The sequence below is a fragment of the Danio rerio genome, chromosome 13, assembly GCF_052040795.2.
Source record: "Danio rerio strain M-AB ecotype USA chromosome 13, GRCz13ab, whole genome shotgun sequence".
Taxonomy (NCBI): domain Eukaryota; kingdom Metazoa; phylum Chordata; class Actinopteri; order Cypriniformes; family Danionidae; genus Danio; species Danio rerio.
Genome location: NC_141033.1, coordinates 23231541 through 23256136, shown reverse-complemented (window position 1 = coordinate 23256136; position 24596 = coordinate 23231541). Strand labels below are relative to the sequence as shown.

At 36.0% G+C, this 24596-nt stretch overlaps 1 protein-coding gene across 5 annotated transcripts in view; it reads right to left on the bottom strand.

Moving 5' to 3' along the window:
* Positions 1 to 22360, bottom strand: part of nrg3a (neuregulin 3a) — a 600385-nt gene extending 578025 nt beyond the window's left edge. For 3 of the 5 annotated variants that reach the window (XM_087279164.1, XM_087279166.1, XM_087279165.1), the window contains exon 1: positions 933 to 2606. In XM_087279164.1, the coding sequence (XP_087135290.1) occupies positions 933 to 1632 (700 nt within the window). In that variant the 5' untranslated portion in view covers positions 1633 to 2606. Of the gene's footprint in view, positions 1 to 932; positions 2607 to 17757; positions 17916 to 22103 lie in introns of those variants that run through there. The other 2 variants (XM_087279167.1, XM_087279168.1) reach the window with 1 other exon arrangement.
* Between the last annotated feature and the right edge of the window lie 2236 nt (positions 22361 to 24596).

Here is a 24596-nt window from a genome sequence, read left to right as displayed (position 1 = left end):
GTTGGGTTTAAAGAAAGGCTCAAATTACACTGAAGTATTCATAGTACTAGTAAAAAAAAGGCTCTAATCCTTGAGACGAATATTCAGACATACTGCCTAATAATCTAAATGCCGCTCCAAACAAACTGTCCTCTGTATTAAATCAACATGATCATTAATTGTGAAGGTATCTGTATCCAGGGATTTGAGGACTACAGTATAGCCATTATAATCATACTGCAATATCACATATGGACAACAACACCATGGTTTCAGGTAAATCTGTGAGCAGGTGCGAGCAATCAGGCATGGTGATGCATTAATCAATTTCTGTGTGCTTAGACAATTAAAATGACATTAATGTTGAGGAATAACATCAGCATATATGAAGAGTTTTTTTAGAGGTTCCTGTCATTATTAAAAAACAGGAAAATGCTTATTTAAATATTTGTCAGTTCTATATTTATGCAAAGAATGGCTACATCATTAGACATCGCTAGCACCACTTCCAGTAATCCAGTATGAAGAGAGAATCAGCAAATGCAGAGATAAAAGAAACATTTTCTAACTGACATCCTAATACATAAGCTTTTTCATGTGCTGTAGCTGGTGACAAAAATCAAAAATAGCTTTTTTTCACCCCTGAAATTCTCTTTGTGTTACTTGATTCAATTTACCGCACATTTTGAAACACAGGGAGTGGTCGGAGTCACTGCTTGTCATTAGTGTCTCTGCTGCTCCCTGGCAACATCATAGACGGGACTGCATGCAGCCACAAGACTGTCATGCTTTGCCTCTGGGATGTCATTAACACTGTACCGTGCAAAAAAAAAGGCAATTTACAAAGAAAGTCAACAAAGACTATTTGATCACCAAGACCCCTCCTCGCCAGAAGAACTGCATAACCCTTACAGAAGCAAAACCAGCAGGAATAGAAGAAGTCTCAAACTTACGTGTTTTGCGGCTGACGTGGGTTCGACCAGGTGTGGTCACGTGCCTCTCAGTGGATGAGTGCTCCCTGGTCCACATTTGGGTGGAGTCGTTGAGAACCGCTGGATTGGAGGGAGAGGGGCTGGAGGTGGATGTATGGACAGTAGACGTGGTGGTAGAGGCCACGGTGGTCGTAAAGGTGGGATTACGAGTGACAAATCGTGTAGAAGGGCTCTTCTGAGTCACCTGGCTGCCGGATGCTCCTCCACCTCTAGGGGGAATGTTGGGAGGAGTTCCCGTTCGAGTCCTGCTCCGCACCACTGTGGTGACAGTGGGACTAACCGAGCTAACCCCTCCAATAATGGTAGTAGTAGTAGTTGTGTCAGACCCCTTAGGAACAGTGCTAGGCTTGGACAGAAAAATGGGGTCCTGACCAATACCTTTGGCATCCACCAAGTCAGTAGGCACGTAGTCACGCACAGAACCCACTACAATCCATTTCAGCAGCATCAGACTGAGCCCCAGTCCTATGAAGCCAATGAGAAGTGGAACCACACAGAGCCAGGTTTGTTGGCGAGGCCAAAGAGCACAGGTCCCACACCTTAAAATCCCACCACGCGCAGGGGCCTGGGCTTGTTCACGTCCACCGGAGCCACCTCTCCCATCGGGCTCCTCCAGTACCATAGCCCCAGAGTTGTTCAATGTTCCCGAGCTGTCACTCATCTTGCCTGTGGCACGTTAAGGGTTAACCCCAAGGCCGGGCACTCAGCAGACATGGACAGCACAAGATGAAATGCTGGCCAGCAGTGCCAGACATTGGGAAAGTAAAACCCAACCGCAAGAACACAGAAATAGTTACGTACACATCAAGGCAGGCAAATCACATCCACACACTGCCACAAACTGATACACATACACACACTCACAATCACACAAGCGCATACACCCAGTAGAATTCCGGAGGTAGAAATCTCAGTGGCTGCAGAATCCGGAAAAAGGACAGTCCTTTAGTTCAGTTCCACAAATACGTCCAAACGACTTCCAGATGGCCCCAAGACTACCAAAATAACATAGATTTTTAAAAAAAGGTGTCGAGCAAAGAAGGTGGATGGAAAGGGAGGAGTGAAATCATCTGCATGTTGACTCCGAGCACCAGCCGTTGCAGCAGTACTCTCGGTCGTCAGATTATCAAATCCTTCTTTTTGCAGATGACACCACAATTAGATTTACCTTCCGATTTTGTATCTCCATTCATTGCAATATTTCAAGGTGAAGTTTGGGAAAAGTTGAACGATAGCTCATATTTCTCCTCTCAGGCTCCTTAGTTCTTGCAAATTCCTTTTTCAAGGTCTCGATCTGACTCACGGTCTTGTATTCGATCGCTGAGTCAGCTATACATATCCCAGAAAGCTGGTTTCCTCACGAAAGGAGGACTCTGCGATGACCATGAAGCACTACGTCCCCTTCTCCACGACTGAAGCTCCTGCTGATTTATAGCATCCTTAAGGGAGCAAGGGACCTGCAGCACGAACCCGGTGCGTGCAAGCTGAGCAATAAACCCAGCATAAGAGGCAGTGGCAGGTGCAGAGTTGTCTAGAAGGATACCGTAGATGACCAAATCCGTTAGCAGTGCAAATCCGTCCTGAAGAGCATCTGATACGCAGACCAACCACCGTACAGCGAGCCGTTGATATCGTGCAGAACAGCAGGCGTACGCTCTCCCTCTATCTACATTCCTCCACTGAGAGAGCGCTAGAGAGAATGAGAGAGAGAGAGAGAGAGAGAGAGAGAAAGGGAGCGGAGCGGAGGGATGAGAGGAGGGAGGGTAGGAGGGAGGGAGGAGAGAGCTTGCCGAAGACGGACGGAAAGAGAAAAACAGAAGGGTTAAAAAAAGAGAGAGACAGCGTGCAGGTTTTCCATGAGACAACATTCATCCATTCCTCATCACGCTTGCGCTTGTTTTGCCTGTTTGTTGCTTTATCCTAAGGATGCCATTTCTAAAGAGTCCGGACTAGCGTGTATTCCCGCTCTAATCTCCTGTGGGATTTTACCGCGGCTCAAGTCTACGACACTGCAGCCAGACATACACAGACAGCCTTCTACTCTCCCCTACTGCTGATGCCAGAAAAGAGAGAGACAGACAGAGAAACAGAGAGAGAGAGAGAGGGAGAGAGAGAGAGAGAGAGAAGGGAGGCACTGCACCTGCTCTCTTCACAAGAACATTCCCCACCCCTTTAGAGACAGAGACTGAGAGAAACAGAGATGGGGAGGGAGAGGAACGAGGAAAGATAAGTACAAGTTGAGAAACCATTCACAGCAGGAAGAGATAGAAAATGAGAGAAGCAGAGGGCAAAAGAGAGAAAGACAAGATACAGGGAAGAAATGAAGAGATCCATGTCAGTGCTCTGCGGTATTAGCGGAAAAAGAGATTACTGACTGCTGTAAACAAAGTGAGCCTCAGCATCTATCCTATAGAACTGTCAATCACTCCCTCCAACCAAACCTGTAAATGGATGGGAAGAGTTAGGAGTTGTGTGCACTGGCTAATAGGTGGTACTTGTTTTAAATAGACTGTAGTGCAACATTAAAGGGCTGTAATTAAAGGGAGTGGATAACACTAATTCTCAAAGACAACGGAGATGCTGGTTTGTTTCCTGCTGGTTCTAACTTCAAGTGTGCTTTTCTTTTTTTTTCTTTTTTTTTTTTTGCTTTTTGTTTTATGTTTTTATTTGCTGTCTAATATGACAGCCCTCTTGGACTAATACTGACACCTAGAGGGCATAGATTCAGAATCAGACATTATGCATAACTAATGTTAACAGAGAGAAACAAATAACAGGGAGAAACAGATTAAATCCTGCAACAACAACTTGAATGTGGTGAATAATGTTCAAAAATTATGCTCCAATAACAGAGAAACCAATTGCATGTGTTTTAATTATTATCATTATTATTAATTATTAACTAATTAAATAATGATTAACTAAATAAATAATTATTGACAATGTATTATTATTATTATTATTATTATTATTATTATTATTATAAATTTTGTTTTCGGCTTAGTCCCTTTATAAATCTGGGGTTGCCACGGCGGAATGTAGGGCCAACTTATCCAGCATATGTTTTACGCAGCAGATGCCCTTCAAGCCTTTATGCATATTTTTGAACTGTGAAGGAAACCAGAGCACCTGGAGGAAGCCCACGCAAACACGGGGAGAACATGCAAACTCCACACAGAAATGCCAACTGACCCAGATGGTGCTCGAACTAGCAACCTTTTTGTTGTGAGGCGAATGTGCAACCCACTGTGCCAGATGCCCATTATTATTATGTTAAATCAAATTTAGAAATATACTGTTCTGTATTATATAAAACATAGCAATGCTGACACACACCAGAATGTGTAAGCATCTATTTATGAGAAGAACATTTTACGTGGTAACATTACAAAGCTTGTGAATTCATGTTTTGGCATAGCTGGTATTAAAAAGCAAAACTGTTTCTAATAGTTCAACACTTTGTGCATACATAATGACTATGTTTGCTATCGAATTGCAATTGTGATTTGAAACGGTGCGATTAGCTAAATTAAAAGGGGCTGTGATATAAAATATATTTATATTATTTAATTTCCCCTGCCCAGAGCAAACACGTGACTGCTGCCTGTCTGTGATAGTCTTACTAGCCGACTGAGTGAACACAACTGAGTGATGATTGTCTTGTATTTGAGTGTTCTGTATTTTTATACTTATTATTATTTTGTTTTTATAATAACAACTATCTCCCTGATTTGAGGTCAATTTGTTTACAGAAAGGTACGTGTACTTAATTTTCTTTGTATTTATGGTTGGCTCTAGAGAAAAAAAAATATGTTTAATTTCTGAATATTTAAAAATAAATTAGAATAAATGTTTAAATAAGTTAATATCTTTTCAGTTATTATTACTAACTAGCACTAAGAAACTATGATACAGAATGAGCTGAACCTCGACTACAACATTAAAATTGCAAATCAAAATGAAATCGCATTATCTGTTCAAAAAAATTGCAATTAGATATTTTCCCCAAATAGCACAGATCTAATGTCGATAACTGAATGGACTGCATTGCTGAACTGAGAATGGATACGTTTTTCAATTTACATGATAGCAAATTGTATATTCATATCTCAGACCTAGCCTGGAACGTGGCAGCAGCATTTTGGTGATGATTCAACTTTATATTGCTATAGGGCTACGACAGAGAGTAAACTGTGACTAAACTTGACATACATACTTACTTACTCCCAGGGACATTTACATAGAACTTGATATTTAACCACACCATATTGGTGTTTCGTGACATCTAGTTTTTTTTATAAAGTGGGTTGTTAGACCAAGGCTCAACCCCCAACTTAGAGGACCAAGACTTACACACTTCAGACAATTTAGCTTACCCAATGAATTCCCCTATAGCGCATGTCTTTAGACTGTGGGGAAAACCTGAGTACCCAGGGGAAACCAACAGGAACGAGGGGAGAACAAGTAACTCCACACAGAAAGGCCAACATTTCCAGCTTGGGTTTGAATTGCTGTGAGGGCACCCACTTTCCCACCGTGTCACCCAAACTTGACACAAGCCTTTCAAATATTACCTGCTTTATATGTCAGTGTTTCTAATCAGCAGAAATCACTGAGTGCTCCTATAAAAAGAATCTGAGAGAACTGTTCCAACACAGATGACCTGGATCTAGAATTTAGTATTACAGCATAACAAGAGTAAATCCAATCCATTTTAGACATTAAAAAGATCACGCAGCAAATCCTAAAAATGCACTACAAGTTAAAGGCACAAGATTTTTTCGTTATAATGTCTTAAAACAAAACAATAGAACAGTGTTTTATATTTGCATGTTAAATATATTTGCTGACTTATGAACTTACATCATCCGTCATCTTTTAAAGAATGTTCAAATCCAGTGAAAAAAGCAATTTTAACAATTTTGTCATGGACTAAGTCCTGTGTAGCCATGACAATGACATCACAAACTCTCAGTTTTTACAGAAATAAAATCAAACCCCTATTATTTAAACACTTACAATAAATCACAATGTCATTAAAATATGCCGTTGTTAATATTTAGTTTTTTGAAATACAAGAGGAAATGTCAAAACTAACACTGCAAGTTTGATTTAACATTAACTCTAAAAGCCTTGTATAGCATGAGATTTGTTTAATAATAAATATATGCTGTGTTTTGCCCTGTTTTGGATCTGCCCACAAATTCGATCTAAATCACAATTTTATATCCAGCAATTTGCCTAACAAATTCTGTTTCAATAAAAAAAGAAAATAATGCAACACTGAAACGACATGATTCTGAGAGAATTATTAATAATAAAAAAATCTTCTTTGTCCATTTACTGTCAACTGAACTATACATTTACACATCTATATTTAAATGACCTTTGCAAGTAGTGTGAAATGAAGTGCCCTTGATATTTAACTTTGTTCACTACTGGCATAAATCTAGTATCAGTAGATCCACTTCAGTGAGATCAGACTCAGTGGGCAATGATGTGTCTGAGACAGATCAAGTAAGAGCATATTATTTGTTATATTTAACAAATCTTCAATACTCGTCATCAGCCAACCAGCGCAGAAAATGAAACGAAGCAAAATGTGAATGTCTGCATACAGTACAGCATATTTATGAATGATTTATTTTGTAGCAAATTTAACACAAATGCACTAAAATAGTATTGTATACTACAGGTCTATACTGTATGCATTTACTCCAGCTCCAAGTATAATACGGCATGATTGTATTAAAATGATGGCCAGAATGAAACAATGTGCCTTTTTTAGCCTTTTCAAGCTCCCAATGTTTGACGTCAACATGCCAAAATGCACTCAAAAAATAACTCATTGGATTAACTCAATTTAATTGAGGGCAGGATGTCCATCCAATAAACTTGTTTAGCACCAACTAAAAAAAACTAATTGCACAATTAAACGCAATTGAGTTGGTCCAATATCATTTATTCATTCATTCATTCATTCTCTTGTTGGCTTAGTCCCTTTATTAATCCAGGGTCGCCACAGCAGAATGAACCGCCAACTTATCCAGCACGTTTTCACGCAGCGGATGCCCTTCCAGCCACAACCCATCTCTGGGAAACATCCACACACACTAATTAACACACACGCTCATACACTACGGACAATTTAGCCTACCCAATTCACCTGTACCACATGTCTTTGGACTGTAGTGGAAACTGGAGCACCCAGAGAAAACCCACGTAAACTCAGGGAGAACATGCAAAATCCACACAGAGATGCCAACTGAGTCGAGGCTCTTGCAGTGAGCCGACAGCACTACCTACTACCTACTGGTCCAATATCATTTTATCAAATAGAAGTTTAAATATATTTGTATTATATTTACCCTAAACACAAAGGTCGGATAATATCATGTATGTCTAGATGTGTTGTATATTTCGAAGTCTCTTAGATTAATTTGAAGTTATCTTAAATGAATTAAAAGCATATTTCATGAGTTACATATACAGTTGATTGAGACTGATCTCAGAACTACTTCTAGGACAGTTACGGTTCACTGAGCAAAGAAACAAACTGCATTTTTGCTAATTAGGCAGCCAATACCCAAAGCATGGGTGCTTCTGCAAGTTGGTAATCTCAAAACTCAAAACATTGCATGAAAATCTTCTAAATATTTAAACTAAAGTTAAACTAACAAATCTATTAACTTTAGACACCTACAGTAAGATTACTTATATTGTCAACATTTTTCCTCTCTTAATTCAATTTCCATGCTGGGAACTACAAATCCCCTAACCAGGTAGTTGCATCAACACAATCCCTTCATGCTGTCCTAAAACAAAACTCTTAAGTTAACTCAGTGGCTTACAAATTTAAGTGGACTGAACATAAAAAAAATAAATTGGCAAAAGAAATTACAAGAAATGTGTTGTTTCAGCTTATTTTAAACAGGTATGGTTTGAACAAGCAGTAGTATTTTGTTTTTTTGAGTGTGGACACAAGTGCAGTAACATCTAAATAAAAAAGATAAGCAAATATAAATCTTAAAGTGAAATTCTGAATTAAAAAAAAAATCTGTTTTCCTATCTAATATATATTTAGCAAACACATTTAATGCAGTTTTTTTTTTTTATGTTTGTTTGTTAGTTTTTTGTAATAACTGGATGTCATAAAACGTCAAGAAAAATAAATACTGTATATTTAAAGGGATTGTTCACTGATAAAACAAAATGTTGCCATCATTTACTCACCCTTCATTTGTAAAAAAAAATATAAAAAATAAAAAAAATTAAATAAATAAATAAAAAATACTATTTAAGTTTGTTTCTTTTGTTGAATAAAAAAATATATTTAAAAACATGCTGGTAATTGTCGGCCATTAACATCTGTTTGGGGTTTTGTAATAGTTTTTTCTACTTTGTAAATCGATGGGTGCCAGTAACCAACATTCATAAAATATCTTCTTTTGCGTTCAACAAAACAGAGAAACTCAAAGGTTTAAAACCACATGAGGCAGAATAAACAATGGGGTCATTTTTCATTTTGGGGTGTGATCCCTTTAATCCAAGCAGGTAGTCTAAATGCAAGGTACTCGTAATTTTGTTTAAGCAGCTACAAAAGCATAATCAGACTATACACCAGCATGACTCAGAGTACAGACTGACTAAAACTAAATTTGCCTATATGCCAAAGCCATATTTTCCACACATTTAACACTTAGCGGGTGTTCATTTTGAGTCCTGCTTGCAGAACTATGTGCTCACACAACATCAAAGCAGGACAGCGGCTTGCTAATTTTATTTATCCATCCTTGCTCTAACATACTACGCTCCCTTAAGATTATCCTGCTAAAGGCTTTGCTTCTGCTCAGTGAAGATGCTTTATTCGGTAGTCCATGCTTGACTGGTGAGCATAGCTCTGAGTGAATGTTTTCTCAACCCGCATGTATCTAAGCTAATGCTACTCATTAAATGACTGACAGAGCTGTGTGTGTTTCTACCTGTCTGATTTAGGATGCATCAACCTGCCAGTTCGCATCAACTCAATGATTAGACCACTTCTGCCGAGGGCCACATGCATTCCCATGCATATGAGTATGTGTGCTCGCACACACAAACACACAACACTACATCTACTCTTCATCCTTCCACTAAACCCTCTTCCCAGCCTTTCTTGTTCCTTGTTTTAAATCCCAAAGCACTACGCCCACACAGTCCTGTTCTTAAGACTGAGGCGAAAGCACTTTGTCCATCAGGCACTCCTGAGAGCCTGTAAAAGCGAAGCCTTCCTGTTTGAAGGAAATGTAAAGAAACACAAAACACATCTGTGAGGCATCAGAGCAGAAAGCACCAAAATTAAGAATATGACAGGAAAACTTTTACTCGAGAAAACAACTCAAACCTTCCAGTAAAGGTCAGGTTTAGTCATTTGCTCAAATGACTGTGCTTTACAGTTCTCACAAAAGATTAAAAAGAACACTTACATGTTAGAATTGTTTTTTTTTTTTTTTTTTTTTGTGAGTGTGTTTGTCTCATTGGCCAACTACTAAAGGGTTAGTTCACTCAAAAATGAAAATTGTGTTAATTACTCAACCTCATGTCATTCCAAACCACCTCAGACCTTTGTTTGTCTTCAGAAGACAAATTAAGATATTTCAGGAGAAATTCAACACTGTAAAACGCAAAGAGTTAAGGTAACTCAAATTGTTAGAGAAAACCAATTACAACAAACCATTTAAGTTCCAAAAACGATACTGTAAACTTTAGCGATTTGAGTAAATGAAGCAATTAGAGCATATAAAAACCCGATAAATAAAGAGAACTTAAACTGAATAAAAAAACTAATCTATACGAGTACTGTGAACTTACTCCATTTAAGTTGAAGTAATGAGATATTTAATGAACTCATTACTTACAACACTGAGTTCAAAACTTTTTTCAAGTACAAATGTATAAAATATGTAATTGTAGATTTAACTTTCAGTCAAGTCATAAGTTAACTACACTAATTTAATTTGATAAAAAGTTGACTGTTCGGTTGTACAGTGAATGCTCAATGTGGAACTTCTACTTTTAAATACAGAATCTTTAATGATTCTCAAAAATACAGAGCAATCTTTCAGTCCATGCTATTTTAGTTGATGCTCAAGAAATGTCAGTGAACACATGCAGTATCCATCCTGTTTTAAAAAGAAAATTTGTTTTCCATTACTTTTATTATGCATTTTAAAATGTTTTAGCCTATTTGTAAGGATATTCGTACAAACAAATATTGCTTTAAATGGGATACAGGACTATCAAAACAATTTAATATTGACAGTGAATTCACTGTCATTTAGTACAGAACAGTATTTTCTACAAAACTCCAGAGAAGAGCATTTCCCTAAAAAATGTTAATTTTATATCAGGCTGTATTTTCATTATACAATGCTTAACATAATTATGAGTAGGTTACCAGGTTGTCGTACAATATATTTAAATAAATCTGTCAAATTATAAAAGCTTCTAATGATACAATTATGTATCAAAAATCTGCAATTATAAACATCAGAAGTTTCTCAAGTACCAGCTGCTGAAAAATCAGCTTTGCCATTAAAGGGACGTATGTTAGTGTAGTTATCAATAAAAGGTTTTGTATACACTCACCGGCCACTTTATTAGGGACCCCTTTTTGCCTTCAGATCTGCCTTAATCCTTCATGGCATGTCTACATGCCTAGATGCATTAAGTTGCTGCCATGTGATTGCCTGATTAGAAATGTGTTGACGAGCAGTTGGACAGGTGTACCTAATATAGGTGTACCAATGAAAAGCCCGTTATTGGCTATTACAACAATCAAAAGCTTCCTATAATTGCTGAAAAGCATTTTGCATGTCTTCACTGGTATTTGTCCATTCATCTTTAGTGATGAGCTTCAACTCTTTCAGGTTGGAAGGTCCCCTTGTCCTCACCCTGATCTTAAGCTCCCTCCACAAATTCTCAACTGGATTTGAATTTTTGCTCTTTTTCCATAATGCCGATAACTGTGATTATTTTCCCTGGTCCATTGGACTGTCACCAGCAAAGCCCAGCTACATCAGCATGGCCTTGTTGGTGATTCTTGGATAGTTTTTTTTTTACCTCTTTACTATCCTCTAGACCAGCACAGGTGTCACTTTTAGCTTCCGACCATATCTTCTAAAATTTTTCGCAGTGCGGAACGTTTACTTTGCTCCATGGCCACTGGAACTTCAAAACATTTCGATATGGCCTTATAGCCCTTTCCTGACTTGTAAGCAGCCACAATGTATAGCCACAGGTCCTCACTCAGCTCCTTTGTCTTAGCTATGACTGTCCGCAAACCAACAGCAGAGAGCTTCTGTTTTTCATCTGTTGAGTTTATTAAAACAGCAGTTCCTAATGAATCGGGGTAATTAGAATGCTGGTTATGAATGATTTTGGAAACGCCACTTTTTTTCAAAGGTAAATAAAAGCTGTGTGTATGATTTTTTTTCTGTTATAATAATACTTAATTGTGATTGATAATAATCAATTGTGAAGTTTTTTTGTTTTGTTTTTTTTCGACATGAAGGCAAGCAAATGGGATGACATTCTCTTATACTGATTCATACAGTAGAACCATTACTAACATCTTTCTTTAGCAATACTGCTGTTGCAGCAGATCAATATATCAGGCCATGACACCAGGACTAAAAGCTCATTACACATCACTACAGTAACCTCTTCAGGGGTAGTAAACGTAAACAAAAAGATAAGCAAATATCACAGACAGAGAAATCACAAAACCATATGTCTTTGGGCTAAGAGAGATCCCTGGTGGTACTGGTATCCATACATCGAAGATTACGAGACACTCGGCTGTCCAGATGAGTGAGGGTCTGTGTTACGGTGCAGGTGATTAGGCTGAGAATGAATGTGAAGGGGTCACAGATGGAAGATCACACGGTGAAGATGAAGGATTAGAGTGAGTCGACGGAGCTTTAAAAAGGTCATCCATCCAATGTTGTGACATTTTCTTCTACAGAATGACAAAACATTATAAAGGTGGTCGAGACAGAGACTGGGATCAGTCAGAGAAATAATTAAGAAAAGAAGAAAAGAAAACAATAATGTGATGCAAGTGAAGCAGGTCAAAAGGTCATGATGATTTAGACCAAATGAAACAAGTCAACAAAAGGTCATGAACTAAATATCAAGCAAATCAGGTTCTTTTTGTGGACAAGACTAGCCTTCAGGGTTATACGAACAGACAACAAAACCCACTTCTCTATCCAGAGCGGTGACAGGAATTGACAGGCTGTAAATGAGCAAAGTCGTTTCATCAGGGAGATTTTAAAACAATGGCCCCCAAGGGACAAGCTCCTAATGACTGAAGAACTCCAACAGTGACTAGGTAAGGTGAATGATGGGTATGTACAGTAAGTGAGACTGTTGCAGCCATGGAGGGAATTTGTTGAGTTTCCACTAATCAATAAAACTACAATGTAATGGTAAACCAAAAACACTAGCAAAACTAGAAATCTGTGAGACACTTATGAGATACTCTTAAGACAGGATGAAAGGCTCATCTGTCAATCAAAATTTTTGTTCAACCTAGCAGGGATTACATGAAGCACAATTTGTGTTGGATACATATATACACAGCAGAAGTCTTATTAATACTTATACTGCATACTTATAAGAATTAGATGATACTACCTAACTTTGCCTCTAAATAAACAAACAAAGACCACTTAACAAATCTGTAAAGACAGGACAATCAACACCAACTGGATCTGCATCTTTATTAAAAGGAGACGAGCGGCAAATCCGGATTTCACCATTTACAGATAAGAAAATCTCTCGGGTAAAAAAAAAAATGTTCCTTAGACACGCATTTCTGTTGTGCGTCGCGTGCACTGTAAGCCACACGTGAGTCCAGCTGCGCTCTCATAGAGGGAAAATGAAAACAAAACCTTCACTGCAGCAAATTATAAAAGCAACACTGACGACCCGTAACTCCAAACAATTCATGTTCTCCCGCTTGACAACACAACGTGGTGTCTCTCTGCCATCTGAACACTGTAACGGGTAACAACAGTCTTCGAAGCTATCATGCTTATTAATGAAGTTGCACCACATACACAATAGACCGCACTGATTGCCAAGTCTTACTCATAAATGAATGAAACACACTCAGAGACATCATAAGGTACGAACATCCAGTCTACACGCTGGAATAAACGTTTTGATCTCATGGCTGTGACGCAGCTTCAAAAATTCGTTTTAAACCGGAAGTTTAAATAAAATAATGCTCTAAATAACGCAAAAACAACCAATTTCCACTTTTTTGTGAAATATGCGTGTCCGAATAGTGTTTTTTGTAATAGTCTGGGACACATATGATTGTCAACAGCTCAAAAGAATGTGTTTTGGTGTTCCATGACCCTTTAAAGAGGCTTGATAAATAAAATGTTACAAATTGTGTGCAATTGTAAAGTGTAAATGCAGAACAATCAAAGCAAATTTAAAGTCTGAATAATTACTATACCGTAAACCTCAAACTCTGTCAACAACACAAATTATGATAATCAAATCTGAGCATTCAAGTAAAGAAACCAACCATCATTATTTAAATACATATTAAATACATATCACGGTTATTCTGACCTGAAGTGACAAGCGCGAGCACGTGGATTTCTTGACCATTTACAATGGACTTTGCGCTTGCGCTCCCATGGCGTCTCTCATAAATTGGCGACCATTAACCATTTTCTCAGAAGATGAAAAATGGAAAAAACATTGCTGCTGCTCCGATCCAAGTTTATGGAGAACAGCATAAAAGCGCTGCAGTGTTTGTGTGGGCTTTTTAAACATGACTGTTTCTGCCGTTATTAGAGAAATGTGTATATTCCATACAAAGTGTGAAGCTGATTGGGGAGTTCTATTTGCGCTCGCAGTATTCGGAAAAGTTTAGATGTTTTCAACTAGGTAGGGCTAAAAAAGACAAAAAGCATGTGGTATACGTGCACAACTCCATTGAAAATGACAAACTTACACCCTAAGCTTATTGGCATCGCTTCCAAGACGTGTGCTCAGCAGACACATTTTAATAAAGCTAGCACTTTGTACTGAATCTACATACCAAATCTTGTTTTTAATCGATATTGACAATTTTAGGTCAATACATATCAATACCGATTTTAGCGCCCAGCCCTAATTCACACATAATGAAAGAAAAGCTCTGTACATTTATAAAATACTGAAAACAAACAGGGTGTGGTGCCTGCCACATTGGTCTGTGTGATCTTTATTTAGAAACGCGTCATTAAAATAAACTGAAACTCAGCAAAGAGACATGAGAGATCTACATCTATAGAAATCTTAAAATGTCTAAAGTCTCTAAATGTCTCTTTTAAATTAACCAATTCAAGTCAAAAACAAATGATCTATTTTTATGTAGTCCGTAAAAAAACACAATCGCATACATACATGCTTCTTAGATATTATTGTAGCCCAGCTTGTGCTGTTTACAGTGTTATCACTATAGCCATTAGTATGTTTTTAAGATACTGAAAATAACACAAATCAGTCAGTGCATGTCTAATTTTCTCGAAGGTCCCAAAACACTCTCAGACCCCAGAGGCTTAAGAGGAAAAAAGTGTTTTTTTGGAAGTTTAGATCAAGAAATTATTTCTTAAGCTACATAAGTGAAAGTAAACACATAAAAATATAAGGTACTGCATGTCCATCATGCAACTTTTAAAGACATAAATTGATGATACACAAAACAAAAAATCCAAAAACCCTATTTATAGTCATCTACTACGACTAATATAATTATAATATAATCACTAAAATGTGATAATGATTTTAGATCAGTGCCACACAAATTACTGCAGCAGAAAAGAAATCATACCATACGCCAGTCTCAACCAGATCATCCAAACCAAATCAGTTCCAGTGTTACTTTACAAATTATTGCATTACAATATTGAGTTACTCCCCAAAAATTAACTATTTGCGTTAATTAGTTACTTTTTGTAGTAAGTAATGCGTTACGTATCATTTGAGTTACTTTAGCGCTACTTATTCTGACCTGGCTGGGGCTAGATCTTTTTCAGAACTTTTTGAAAAGGGGGGGGGGGTAGAGGAGCTCTGCACTTAAAAACACAATGTATAACCTTAATTTACCCCCCAACCCCCCCCCAAAAAAAAATAAAAAAACATAAAAGAATGAATGTAGGGTAATTTTATCTTTGGAGAACTTCCTGAGCCTAGAGCTATACATGTCTTATATCCAAATTAATGAAAGTTTAAAGCAACGTGCTACTTTTGTACTTTTTGTCTGATTAAAAAGTAAAATCACTGTTCATTCAGATAATCTTCTTTTCCTTTTCTTTCATGCGTTTAAAATAATGAGAATGTTTTTTTCATCGCAGAAATGTAAGGCTCTGTCGTCTTTATTTCTGTCCGTTCCTGCAACGTGACAGTGTTAATTTTAATTCAGCAATTTATTTTTAAAAAGCAAATTAACTAAACTAAAAAGTATCTTGCATTACATTTTTTTAAAAATAACTCTGATATTATTACTCAATTTTTAAAATGCGTTTTTAAAATGCATAAGTAACTTTCTTGTTACTTAGAAACGTACTACTATTCCGTAACTCGCGTTATTTACAATGCATTACCCCAACACTGATTAGTTCTATTGTGTACCTAAACTACACATCACCATTACCTTACCACTGTTTTACTATAGGAACAGTCAGTAGTGTAAAGTAACAACTTAAGCATAATCAAACTGCATGTCACTGTTGAGAAGATGATGGATGTTTACTGTAGTATGATGTGATCCTGCATTAACATCTATTATGTTGATCCTGGAACATAATTTTTGTTTGAAAATGTAATCTATACCTATTCCCTACCCCTAAACCCAACCATAACTGTAAATTATTACCAAAATCAGAGGGCAATAATAGTTGAATAACACTCATGTAGAAGAGCATGAACCTAACCGTAAACCTAAACTTAACATAAACGGTAAATTTATCCATTTATTCTGATTGGAATTTTGTTCCAGGATGAACAGATGTTTATCCAGGAACATGTCCTACTTGGTGAAATCAGATGGTTTAACTGTATGCTGACTGAAATGGCCTTAAACAATAACTAAATGCACTAAACAATGTTACGTTTACACACACATCCACAAATTATGCATTAAACGCATCAGCTTTTTACAACATAATATTCATTACTAATGAGGTCCTTTAAAAGAGCTAATTTTACTCATACTTTAAGTCAGGGGTTCTCAACCTTTTGCAAGCTTTTAAATGTTTAATCAATTTATATGATAAAAAGATTTAAATTTGGGGTTTTATTTACATATTTTACACAGATTTTCAAATTTGCTCATTGTTGTCTATACAATATTTTATTTTACACTTGATTTTAAACTGAAATAAATTTACAAAAAAGACAAGAACACTGTCAGTAGAAAAATAATAAAACAAATGACTTTGTTTTACTTGAGGTATTTGAAATATGGCGACACTACATTTCTCAAAGCAGTGTTTATTACCTGTAATGCCTGTACAATTTAGTGATGCTTTATGACAGATCAGAATACCACTATTATGTATAAATCACACAAATACCTCATCCAGAAGCATTTCTAGCATAATTTTTTTGTCGTAAAGAAATAAAAAAAGTTCCACCTTTGCTAAAAGTTCTGGTAGGCTAAGTTTCACTTCACAATACAGTTAAATAAATCCGTTAGCATTGTCACCAGTCATGCATCCATCTAATTCTAAATACTTCATCGCTTTTGACTAAGTTTAATGTTAGTCACGATCAAGGAGCAAAGATAAATGATTTCTACTTCTAAGAGATCGTGATTGTATACACAAACGCGATGATGAGATCATGAGAGGACATCATTTGAAAAAGCCTATTCAGAAGCTTGCATATCCAGTTTTAGCGATTACCGTACATGTGTTAAAATAAAGCACTCACAACATTTGCAGAAATTAGTAATTGCGCAATACCTGCATTCCCGCGCCGACTGTATTAAACCAGGCTTCAGAAGAGTGACAGGTCGTCGGAGAGAAGAGAGCCAAACATGTGTAGATTGTCGAAATTGTAGGATGTCTGCGGTTTAATTACTCTTGCGAATAACATAGACTATATCTATACTGAAAACACCTGAAAAGCATTATTCCAATAAAACATTTGCTTTTAAGTTGTTATTTTCTGCCACTGTAAAACTCAAAGGCCTTTGTCCCGCCCTTCTGTTTCATGCAAAAACTAGACAAGGTTGACTGTGATTGGTCACTTTTCATGTCAGTCAAATCCCGGTATGCCTATATTTATTATATTATATAAACTTTTTTTAAATATATTATATATTTTTTATGAAATAATGACTGTTTTGGTCTATTTTAGCAGTGAGAATAGATCCGAAAAATCCGAACAAAGATCACACATTTATTAATTTTTTTCAGTTTTTTTTTTCCCATCCTGTAGCCTACTCCACTCTACTCGCACTACATTTTTGGGCAAGTAATGGTACTTTCATTTGAGTATGTTTTTTTAGTATCACGGAAATGTTACATTCAATGAAGCTGTCATGAAACCCGCCTGTCAACAAAATGCTACAGGCTATTTAAAAAAGCTCTTTAATTTGCCCAGCACAAACTTCATGATTCAATCAGAAATGTCAACAACACTGAGGAAAACTGAGATCACCAAGCAGCTTCGTGGTGACTTTTAAAACGTGTACTGTATGCTAAGGCTGCTTCGTGCATGTGTGTATCCTCACCTTAGGTGTGCACTGGTATGAGCAGTACAGCAGGATGCTTCCCAAATTTCTTCAATCTTGTATCAATCATCAAGGACATGTTGTCCAAAGTACCAGGCTTCACATGATGACAGAGGAGATAACTCAATGTTCTTTCACTCCCACAGAGACAGGCAACACTGTCAAGAATAAGCAGTTTTTATAACAACATATTACCACATAGAGAGATACTGTGATTCTACTCTGATAAGAAAGCAGATCCAGTACTGATCCTAAAAGAAACATTAGTTATAAAAATGACGGAAATGATTAAACTGACAGATGAGAAATGAAAATTGTCACCCAACAACTGATCCACACTATTTTGAGCCTTGTTTTTTTTCTGCTGAGAACAAAAAGGCATTTTAAAGAATGTTTTTCCCACTACAAATTAAAATGGCAACTGGTTTTAAACATTCTTCAAAATATATGATTTTGTGTTTAAGAGAAGAACAAAAAAATTACAATGAATTGAAACCACTTGAGTCTTTAAATTAGAAAAACAAGTATTTACCAACAACACTAACAACTACTACTATTACAGCTACTACTAATACAACTGCTAATACTACTAATAATAATAATGATAATAATTGTGTTAACTCATGAACGTGTGGTGGCATACAAGCAATCTTTTTGGCATATCCCTAAAGCTTTTCTGTTAAACAGTAAAATATACAAATCTGTGCAATAGATGCATTCTCAATTAACTGACCAGAATCTGGTAAAGGCAAAACACACTATGCCCTAAAACAGTGGTTCTCAAACTTTTTTCACCAAGTACCACCTTAGAAAAAAATCGTCTCTCCAAGTACCACCTTACGACGCTATTTTTTAACCAGTATTAAAAAATTGCGTCGTAAGCCTAATTAAGCAGCTACAGGTGTGCACAGTTTTAAAACGATGCAGATTACTTCCTATTAGTAAGAATATGTATTATTGTCAGTCACTTTAAACATTTGAAATAGTCTGAACATTAACTGTGCTTGCAGATAAAAAAAAAAAAAAGTTTTAGTTAAAATGTGCTTTTAAAAGTTCATTAAAAAATGGCGCTGTTCTTAAAAAGTAAAAAGAAAACTGCTGTACTTAAATCTAAAGTATTCATAGTAGCCTATTCATCAAAAGCTGGAAATGCTGCTTGGACCTTATAAATATAGGCTATATGTCATATTCATACACTTTCAGACAAATCTTGAAATACATGTTAAATGTACATGACAGGGTTCATACAGGCACAGCCTAATGAAAATCAATTCCAGCACCTATTTTTTTTTCAAGACTGACATGCTATGTATTGAAGACCTGAAATGTATTCTCAGCAACCCATAAAACATTGCATAAGAATAGATACAAATAAAAACCATTAATAATAATACTTATTAATCATATATTAATAATATAATAAACCTGCACTAAGTGCTTGTGAAATCTTTTTTGTACTCAAGTAAAAATACTATTACACTGCTAAAATAACAAAAAATTTAGTAAATAATACTAATATTAGGTATACGAATTACTCTTTTTAAAAAGTACTAGTTGGTTACTTTTGAAAAAAAATCTGATTTTCATTATGAAATCACTTTTTTTAAGTGTAAACCTGATTTAATGGTTTGATTGCTTACATCCCAAAGCTAGATGTATAATTTGCACTAACAAAGGAAGTATAGTCAATTTTTCCTTTCATGACAATTAATCTTTTTCAATAGCACTGGTAAAACTACCAAATAATCTTTAAGGCCATAGAGACACTTTTTGCCCATTTTTAAAAATATATATTTTTAAGCTTTGAAAGGTTAAATTAAAGTATATGGTAAAAAGATTTAAATTTAGCCTTTTATTTACATATTTTACACTATTTTCTTTACAATATGGCAAATTTGTTTCTTAAATAGCTGTACATCACATGTAGATTTTATTTTACACTTGATCTTGATCTAAAATAGAAACGTAAAAAAATACAAGTACACTGTTAGTAAAAAAAAATAAAACAAATGAATTCATTTTACTTGAGGTATTTGAAATATGACGACACTACATTTATCAAAGCAGTGCTTTAAGAGCCTTATTGTAAATTGTGATAAATAAACAATAAGTAGGCTAACAATGGATTGCTTTGACCTGTAATGCTTTAGGACAGATCAGAATACAGCTAAATGTATAAATCACACAAATACCTCACCCAGAAACATTTCCAGCATAATTATTTTGTCGTAAAGAAATAAAAAATGTTCCACCTTTGCTAAAAGTAAGTTTCACTTCACAACACAGCCAAATAAGAAGACCATTAGCATTGTCATCGATCATGTATCAATCTATTTCTAAATATTTGATAACTTTGAATACTTTTGACTAAATTTAGTTAAGGAGCAAAGATAAATAATGTCTAATTTAATAGTGGAAAGATCGCGATTGTATTCTATCTGAGCACACACGCGATCATGAGAGCACTTGCAGTTCATTTGAAAAAAGCCTATTTAAGAGCTCGCATATCTGTTTTAGCGATTTGCACACATGAATGCGCTCTCGTGTTAAAATAAAGCACTCGCCGCATTTGCAGAAATGAGTAATTGCGCAATACCTTCATTCCCGCGCCGCCATTCAGAATGTATTTGGAGGAGTGACAGGTCAGAGGCGAGTCGACTGGCTGTCGGAGAGCGAAACGTGTATGAAGATCATCAAATAGGCAGGAAATATGTCCGCGGTTTAATTACTCTGCTAGACATCTCTATAGTGAAAACATCCGAGAAGCATTATTCCAACAAAACATTTGTTTTTAAGTTGTTTTTTCTGTCTCTGCAACACAGAAAGCCTTTGTCCCGCCCTTACGTTTCACGCAACTAGACAAGGTCGACTGTGATTGGCCACTTTTCATGTCAGTCAAATCACGCTTCAGAATCAATTCGGAAACTGATTTTCAGCAGCTTATGACACAATGCACTAAAATAAACACTCCAAGCACATCGCTGTGATCGTACGCTTCACAAAACAGCCAATGCCGATCACATCAATGTTATATTACGCATTAAAGGATTAAAAGTGTTAATTGCTTCTTTCATTATTCAGCGATTCCTCCGCGTACCACTAGGAGGAAGCCCGCGTACCACTAGTGGTACGCGTACCACAGTTTGAGAACCACTGCCCTAAAACATTTCTGCATTCCGGTTAAACCATTCTATACCTATAAAACTTCCCCATCTGTCCATGTTGTTTAACACAGGGAATGCAGATGTGTGTTAATCAGTCTGGACTAAATTAAAGTCACATTTGGTAAGGACACAGGGCACTGATGAGACATTAAACAGGCTTGTTTAATTTACAATTTAGATGGTGTTCATATGATTCCCACTAAGGGTCAAAATAAAATCAATGAACTTTACAGATAATCAATCATTGTCTACCTTTGCAGCCCCTGTAACCTCAGCACACATTCCCATGCTTGCACTGCCTACTCACACACACGCACACATATATACACACACACACACACACACACACACACACACACACACACACACACACACACACACACACACACACACACACACACACACACACACACACAGAGAGAGAACATTATAGATAGCACCAGCGAAAATTGTTATTTTATTTAAATAGTCGTTTTATTTAAGGGGTTGTTTATAAACAACCCCTTAAATAAAATGACTATTTAAATAAAATAACTAAAACCTTAAAAAATTTCTTAGTTATCGTTAACCCCAAAATTGAAATTACATTTAATTTTGTCAACCGGTTACCATTGAATCCCATAGGGTTTTTATTTCTTATATTGAAATCAATGGTTACACGTTTTCAGCTTTCTTCAAGTTCCTTTCAATCTGTTTAGCTGTGCCTTTTTTTAATGAGCCCTGTGCTACTGTATGTCTGACAGATCACACTATTATGTCTTTGTTTTCTTTTTCATTCATTTAAAACCTCTTTTAACACATTTTAATGTTTTATTTCTCTTTTTGCATTGAACATTTATCATTTCCTCTTCTTAAAATATGTTTTATTCTTTGTTTTTATTTCTTATACTTGTTTCTTTTATTCTTGTTTATGTAAAGCAGTTTGACTTACCATTGTGTATAGAATTTGCTATATAAATAAACTTGCCTTACCTTAATGTGTGTAAGTGCACATGGTGCGTTATTCAAGCTGTGATTAATACTGTATTAATACTTAGGAGTTTGCATAGCATTTCATCTAAACATAATGCAAAATCAACTGATTTGTAATGAAATTAAATTAGCCAACACGTGGCACTAGGTCTTTAAAATGTCACGAAAACTTGAGAAACCACATAACCCATGCTAAAACAACCTTTTTACCTGTTGCAAGTTGGGTGTCGTTCAAGCGAAACAAATTTTCTCTGACAAATGACTTGTGGATGGTACTGCGTAATGTATATTTACGCGACACGTTGTTGAGAAGACGTTGAGACCCACCACGAAACGCCAAATGCTTAGAGGATCCAACTCTTCTGTTATTCATGAATGGACAGAATCGGTTCGTTTTGAACCCCGATTCACCTGCTGATAGGCTCGTTTGAGGTGCGCCTCGCCTTGACTGCATTGTAAACGAGAGCAGGCGTGCGCAGTAAGAGGAGGGCTCAAAAATTACATCAGAAGTCGGACACCTGCTGAATCTCGCTGTTTAGCCACCTGGAAACGTCACCAGTGGCGGAGTTCTCGTTCGCGTTTTTTATCGCAGACGAATGACCTCATGAAAAAATACTATGGTGATTTATAGTAAATGTTATTGCATTTTGAATATGTTTTTTCAGTATTGGGTTGTGTTTATAGTTGTTGTGAAACCCGAGCAACTATAAAATTTAAATAGGCTATTTTATAACATGGTTCAAAAGCACTACAGTATACATTACTATAGTATTTTTAATATGGGAGTGGATGCAATAGAAATATCACAGTTTTTACAAAAAAAATGGTTCAGAATTACAGAAGATGAACAGCTCATTAACTAAAAGAGTGTATTTAAAATGTAATTCTGTATATTCAACAAATGTTAAAAGAATAACAAAATAAACAGCTTATACAGCAAGAAAGCTTTCGAAAAACCTAATTTGGCTACATTATAAATGAAGTAGCCATAGCAAGATGCTTTTGAGTGACGGGTCATGACAAATGATTGTTTGACAAATAAACTCTTAGGGGGTTAATTATATTGACATGCTTATTAGGTATATATAAACTGATATTACTCCAGCCAGATTAAAATAAACAGCCCAAGACTTTCTCCAGAATAAAAACTATTAGACTGTAGGAAAAACTGTGAAAATATTCTTGGTCTATTAAACATTACTTTTGACTTCACATACATACACACACACACACACACACATATATATATATATATATATATATATATATATATATATATATATATATATATATATATATATATATATATGTGTGTGTGTGTGTGTGTGTGTGTGTGTGTGTGTGTCTTGTTTACTACACCCTTTTCACTTCTCATATGAAACCACACAAAGATGAGGCATAATGACAAAACAGTCTGATTACCTTTGTATGTCTGAATATATGTATATATTGGATTGACTTTCATTGAATAACGCTGCATAAAAATTACAATACAAAATTCACACAAACATACAAAAAGTGAAAATGACAAAAAACAGGACTTAAAACTGAGAGAGAAATAAAATACAGCACACACACATTAATGATTTATTAGTAACATTTAGTTATATTGAATAGGTCACGTTATGTTTTACAAAGATGTGTTTTGTTTTTGTTTGTGTGTAAATCTAAATAAATAACCATATGTAATGCTCTTTATGACTTTTTTTTTAATTATCAACGAAAATACAAAAAAAAGGTATTCAACAAATCCAGGTATAAACCTTAGTTAAACAAGATAATAAAGTGTAATGTGTCAGTCTCATCCAATCAGCATTCAGCTGTGTCGTCAGCCAGTCGTTTCCCATCATGCTTTTGGTAACGCAGTCTTTTGAGAGCAACTGCGGCCGACTGCTCTATCCGAGGTACCCGGCTCGCGATCGCGAGAGTTTTTTGGCGCACGTCAGCGTGACATCAGAGCGAGGCGAAGTCAAGGCGGACACATTTCTAACCGGCATGCATCTTGCGGTGATCACCGGTGATCGATTCTGCGCAGATTTTGGCCAAGTCAAACGAGCCTATTCATTACAAAAGAGTCGACTCAAATAATGATTCACTCGTGCCCCGCGTGACACAGTATCCTACAAAAATATAAATTAAGTTGCTATTTAGTCGTAGTAGTAGTAAAAATAATATTAGTAGCAGGAATAATAATAATAATAATAATAATAATAATAATAATAATAATAATAATAAAATGAATCATTAAATTAAATACTTTTTAGGAAGTGTTTCCAAAATCGGAGATTTTTGCATTGGAAAAAATGTACAGAGTAAACTGTCACAATTAAAACATGACAAATCCACTTGACTATCTTGTTCATAAACAATGGTGTCAGGACTTCTTGGTGACATGTTCAATGACACTTGCTTTTGAGGAATGATCTCTCCATTTTGAGCAAGTGACATGCTTTTGCAGGTTATCAACTAGGTTTTGCAGTTTGTACTAATTGTTTTTAGAAATGCATTGACTGTTGTGCAAATGTAAATAGTGTTGTGAGAAATGCACCAAAGGCACTGAGAAAAACTGTAATGGTCTTTTTTTCTTAAGGAATTTATTGCTTGACAATGCTTTCTGGTCCTTTATCAGAATGCCTTCATTCATTCATTTCTGTGATTATAAAACCTTTACTTTAGCACAAACAGTCTTGCAATTTGATGAAT